This window comes from Ixodes scapularis, unplaced genomic scaffold (genome assembly GCF_016920785.2).
Source record: "Ixodes scapularis isolate PalLabHiFi unplaced genomic scaffold, ASM1692078v2 ptg000105l_1___fragment_3__unscaffolded, whole genome shotgun sequence".
NCBI classification, from domain to species: Eukaryota; Metazoa; Arthropoda; class Arachnida; order Ixodida; family Ixodidae; genus Ixodes; species Ixodes scapularis.
This window is the reverse complement of record NW_024609914.1, coordinates 87,309-93,360: the sequence shown is the minus strand read 5'-3', so window position 1 is coordinate 93,360 and position 6,052 is coordinate 87,309. Positions and strand designations below refer to the sequence as shown.

The 6,052-nt window shown below is 48.7% G+C and overlaps 1 protein-coding gene across 1 annotated transcript; it reads right to left on the bottom strand.

The window, feature by feature from the left end:
• Positions 1-752: 752 nt before the first annotated feature.
• On the bottom strand, positions 753-2,858 carry LOC120839817. The gene has a single exon (XM_040210180.1). It carries the CDS (start codon positions 2,856-2,858, stop codon positions 753-755), a length of 2,106 nt encoding a protein of 701 aa, XP_040066114.1.
• Between the last annotated feature and the right edge of the window lie 3,194 nt (positions 2,859-6,052).

Genomic DNA, 6,052 nt, shown 5'->3' with positions numbered 1-6,052 from the left:
TTCGCATCAACTTAGTGAAAGTGGCTGCTGCCGTTTTCAGCCCGAACGGCATGAACTTAAATTGGTACAATCCGCTTGATGACGAAAAGGCGGTCTTGGCTTTTGACCCTTCCTCCATGGGTATTTGCCAATAGCCTCTGGTCAAATCAAGTTTTGAGAAGAATTTTTTGCATCCCACATTGGCAAACGTTACGTCTAGCCTTGGTATGGGTTCAGCATCGGACACTAACACCAGGTTTAGACGCCTGAAATCTATGCAAAACCGGTTCGATCCGTCTGGCTTTCTCACCATTACCATAGGAGCATTATACGGTGACGTCGATCTTTCGATAACCCCCATCTTCAGCATCGCGGTGATCTCTTCCTCCACTAGCTTATGTACTTTCAATGGTAGCGGATACTGTTTGATGTGTACCGGCGTTTGGGTGGTCAACTGGAGGTCGCACGTCATCAAGTTCGTCCTTCCCGGTAGATCTGAAAAGATCTCTTCGTATTCACTGATCAAGTCAAACACTTGTTGTCTTTTCTCTCTGTCTAAATCGGTATGGACTACCACGTCTCGTTTGTCTTGCTGTTTTGTCAGAGAGAGCATTGGAACTTCGTCCTCACCTGCTTCGGTGATGATGTCGCTATCCTCGTCGACTTTTACGGCCACCCCACAGCGTAAGCCGACTTGTTCGCTCTCTTCCCTCTCCTCGTACTTCTTAAGCATGTTCACGTGGAATATTTTGCTTCTTCCTCCAATCTCAAGCTCATAATCTACTTCGTTTTTTTCGGGCCGTGACCTCAAACGGGCCCTTCCATTGCATAAGCATCTTGTTGTTATCACTTGGAAGAAGTATTAGCGCCCTATCTCCAGCCTTCATTTCACGTTTGACCCGCTTATGGTCGTAATTTCCCTTATATTTTTCTTTCGCTACCTCCAGACATCGATGGGCCAGCTCACATGTTTCTTCGAGCTTCTCCCTCAACTCTAAAACGTACCCATACGAAGTCTTTGTTTCTTTCTTCATTGTTTCGTTGGACCAGACTTCTCTTAGGATGGTTAACGGTCCTCGTACTCTTCTCCCATACAAGAGTTCGAATGGAGAGAATTTTAAGCTGGACTGTGGTACTTCTCGGTACGCAAAAAGTAGAGCGGGCAAGTACCGGTCCCAGTCTTTAGGTCTCTCCTGGCACATTCGTCTGAGCATTTGTTTTAATGTGCCGTTGAACCTCTCCACAAGGCCGTTGCACATAGGATGGTAGGGGGTCGTTAGGAGGTGTCTCATTGACAACAGTCGGCCCACCTCCTTCATAAGGTCCGATGTAAAATTTGATCCTCGATCACTGAGGATCTCTTCCGGTACGCCATATCGGGCAAACATGTCCATCAACGCCTCCGCCACCTCTGGGGTACCAGTGCTTTGCAAAGCTACCGCGTCCGGGTAGCGAGTGGCTACGTCCACCATGGTCAGGATGTATCTCTTTCCCGAATCCGACTTCGGCGTAATGGGGCCAATGATGTCTATGGCAATCCTTTGGAAGGGCGTCGCTATGGTTGGCATGGTCCCCAAGGGTGCCTTACCCACTCTTCCTTTAGGCACGGTGCGCTGCCAAACGTCGCAAGATCGCACGTATCTTCGTATCTCACTCTGCATTCCGGGCCAGAAAAATTCTTCTGCGACCAGCCCTATCGTGTTGTTTATCCCCTGGTGACCCGACATTATGCTATCGTGGGCCAGGGCTACCACGGTTCGTCGGAACTTCTCGGGAAGCACCAGCTGATCCGTTTTTCTTCCGGAGCTGTAGATGACACTCCTATACAACAACTTGTTCCTTATAAAGAACTTTCGCTTAGTTCTTCCTCCATGCTTAGGAAAGGTCTTACCGATGTTGTGGAAACATTTCTCGAGGCTCTTGTCGCTTTCTTGCTCCTTGAGCTTCTCTTCGGCTGTCGCTTCCAGTGGCGAAACCTGCGGTACCCTCAGTTCGGCTCGCGGCTCTTTGGATTGATCTTTGTCCTTTCCTGTCTCTGTCGCGTTCGCGATGAGCATGGGCTCGTCCTCGCGTTGTCCCGAGCTTGGGGTGTTCTCCGGCATTGATTCGGAAGAGCCCTTGCCAGCTCGTTCTGCACTTTTTTCTTGGCTTGTCTCCTGGTTTTGTTTTATGGACGTCTGCCTGTCCAAATTTCCAGCTGGACTCGCCTCCTCCATTTCGTTCCACTTCGGGTCCGGATCATTAACGCCTCGCACCATCGGCACGTTACCGAGCACAAGATCGTACAGCGGGTTACTAACACACTTCGCCCTTACCCTTCCGGTGAAGTATGGCGTCCTCACCCTGATCTCCGCTTCCGGCACATACCTCACGGTCCTATCCAACAGATAGACTGGACTGGACTGCCTGGTAAATTCCTCAGGTTGAACCATCTCCTTTCGTACAACGACCGTATTACAACCGGTGTCCCTCAAAACCGTTATTTTGCGGTCACCTAGCCGTCCCTCCACTACCGGCATGTTTTCCACTAGAAACTTTGGAGCTCGTCCTACGGCCGCGTTGATCACTGGGATCTTGGCGCCGTTCTGAAGCGTGACATAGGCTTCATCAAACTCGGACGCACTGCCGTCGCTTTGCTCAGCTAATACGCAGGACGCTTGAGGTCGATCGTTTGGTCTCGTCCCACAATTCTCGGCTCGATGCCCGGGTCTTCCACAATTCCAGCACGTCAGCTTTTTGAACGTAGGCGGGCGGTTCTTGCAATTTTCTGCCTTGTGGCCGACCTTATTACAAAGGAAGCATCGGATGGTTTTTCTGCTTGCACCGCTCGTCGCTTTGTCTGTCTCTCCAGCACTCGACTTCTTGGTGCAGTCCTCCATCTTCGGCCTGCTCGCTCCTGTTTGCAACTGGGCCTCTAGATATAGATCCGCTTTGGATGCTACCTCATCTAAGGTTTTGCAGTCTCGTTCACGTAGAAATACCGACAACCGGCTAGAGCAACTGAGTAAGAACTGCTCCACTAATACGCTGTCTCGGAGGGCCTCGAATGTCCGCTCCACTCCAGCGACCTCGATCCACCTGTCGAAATACCCTGCAAGCCGGGCGGCGAACTGCCTCCTCGTTTCTCCGTTTTCCGGTTTAGCTTCGCGAAACCTTTCCCTGTAGCCTTCTTTAGTGTACCTGAATCTTTGCATGAGTGCAAGCTTGACTTTCGCGTAATCTAGCGCGTCTGCTGGGGACAGGCGGCCAACTACCGTCAGTGCTTCCCCGGACAAGCAAAGACTCAACGTCGTGGCCCACTTTTGCTGGGGCCAGTCGAGACCCGTCGCGGTGCGTTCGAAACGCTGTAGATACGCATCTAAATCATCTCGGTCTTCATTAAATTGGGGAATCAACTTGTGAGGACTAAATTGGTGTCCGTGTCCTGGCGGCGCACCTTCCCCATCGCCTCGGATCCTTTCGCGACCCGACGCCGCTCCTTCCTGTATCGCTAGTCTAAGTTGTAGAACCTCTCGTTCTTTTTCCAACAGTGCTCCCTCCAACTCCCGTTCCTGTCTTGCCCTTGCCCTTTCTTCTCGAGCACTAGCCTTTTCATCCTCAACCCATTTCTTCAATTCTTTCCCTACATAACCTAACTTTTCCCCGGCCGCGATCAATCTGTCGTTTTCCATACTGTTGCGTCCGGTTTCACATATCCCTAGGTGTCCCCGTCGACGTGATTCAAGCAAAAATTTGATGGAAAAAAAAGGGATCCTGGCAGGCTCGCCAATTTGTCACGTTCAACCGAGACGGACCCCGAAATCAGAGGACCCGGACGAACAGGTTACGAAATTTCACCGTATGTACATGTATTTACATAAATAAACAAAAGCGAAAGGCATCAGAAACCGTACGGTACAGTATTGTCTTAGTCCCCTAGACCCAAGTCTCCACCCCTAGCACTCACAACCTTGAAGTGTCCCGGCTCTGGTGCGCTCTCAGGTCTCTTTCCTTGGGGAAGAACATCATCTTGCCGCTCTGACGGAGGACGCCTCGTTGGTTGATCTCGGTAGATTCCCGGGAGCGGGCCTCGGGTGGGCTTCCTCCGGAGCGTAGCCGAAGTCGCCCCGTTGGTTAACGGTGGACTCCCGGGAGCGGGCCTCGGGTGGACTTCCTCCGGAGCGTAGCCGAAGTCGCCGTGCTGTTCACCGGACCAGTGCTGTCTCGTTCCTCTTGATGCTCGTTCCAAAAACTCTTCTTTTCTTTCTTTTTCCCCACACCACGCATCGGTCGCCTTCTCGTCTTCTTCTATTTCCTCCTCCGGTTCACGATCGTGACAGTCGTCTAGGTTTGTGGCGATTTAGCTCTGCCATAACCCACGAAGGAGCCAGACATGTTATTTTTCTCCGACAGGATTCACAGTGGCCCCGCTGGAAGGAGGAAGGAAATGAGATACATTTATTTCCCTCATGAGCTACAATGGAATTAAATAGCCATAAAACCTTTATCCATGACGACACACACGCAGCACTTGAAACAGAGGTGTGGGATGGCGATAGGTGAGGCCATTAAATGACAAAGCAATACAACATCATGCTTGTGTTTAATATCTGTTAAAGTGCGTGGTGGTTCTGCAATAACCCGCACATTAAGTTGAGAAAACTAATTCGCAACTAGCAGCATGGTTTTGTAAAAAATATTGTTTGGAATTTTCGTGTGACCCTTGAAGCCCCAATAATTAGATTCATCAAAATTGAGTGCTGAAAAAACCTTGATTCAAGGCTTCTACAGTACCTCTTTCCTCATTCCATTCCATTGAATGGCAGTGACAGCACCATAGGAATTGAACAAAGAGTGATATCTGCCACCTTATTGACAAACCTACCTGCTGAAGGTGGCCACGAGATTCCCTCGTCACCACTTGGTCACTTGAATAAGCCGTTAACTATTGTATCTAGTTGTACTGTGGCAGCAATGTTGTAGCTGTGATGCTCGTCGGGCCACGTCTCTTTCAGATGTGCATTTCCCGTCGAAGAGTTGCCCATCGCCATTCCAGCTGGTATGACAAGAGTATAAATACGTTAGCCAAAAAATTGAACAGTCAGACAAGCTAGTTTACATGCCACACAATTCTACACAAAGAGACTAAAAAAAAATAAAAGCAATGCAGCATTGTCTTTACAGGGCTGTGTATCTCAACTCTCTTCCCTAGCCCTGCGTTGACCAAAACAAGATGTGTGCATACTTGCAAGTTCAGACGAAATGGGATAATCTACCACCGCAGTCTCTATAGTTTGCATTGCAAAGGCAAACCATGTTTTTATTTTGGCAGTGACAAGGAGACTACAGGCATAATCTGAGGTTCTTTTTTAGAACAAAACAATTCTGTAAAGCGAACCCACTGTGCAACCTGTACCATGTCTGAGTGAGGCGAGTAAAATTCTGCTTTCTCTCCTGAATGTCTATAATAAAGCACTATACACCTATCAGTGCTAGAGCATTTCTTTGTGAAAGGTTACCCAGCAGCACGAAGTGAGTGAGGCACAGAACTTCCTTCAGTTGTTCAAGACCGGAGAATGCACCTCTCAGAGGGGTGAAACACGCCATTTAGGAATGTAAAACAATGATTGCGCTGTGGGCCAGATGTAGATAATACGACAGATATACTTTATGATGACATCTGAGCGTATGTACAATGTCTAGACATGCGAATTTGCTGTCCAGCCAAACATGTTCCCCACTGCTTTATTCTGAGCGACGATTGCTGCTCAATAACGTCACTGCAGCGTGGTGGTTTCAGACGGTGCTGTGTCAATAGCTATTCTCAGACGTTGGAAACTTAGCAGCAGACGGAAAAACTACTGTCGCAACTTCTACATCCATTCAGCCCAACTAGCTGACTAGATAAAATCATAACTAGGGATGTCGCAAACCTGCTGAGATTGCAGGAGTTGAGGTTTGAACTTGAAAAGTTCGCAAATTTCAAATTCTGCTGTGTTTTGAATTTGAAAAGTTTAAAGATGTCAAGTTTCTGAAAGTTCAGGTTTGAAGATTCCAACTCTCATTACAGATTGAGTATGAAAAGTTGGAAAAT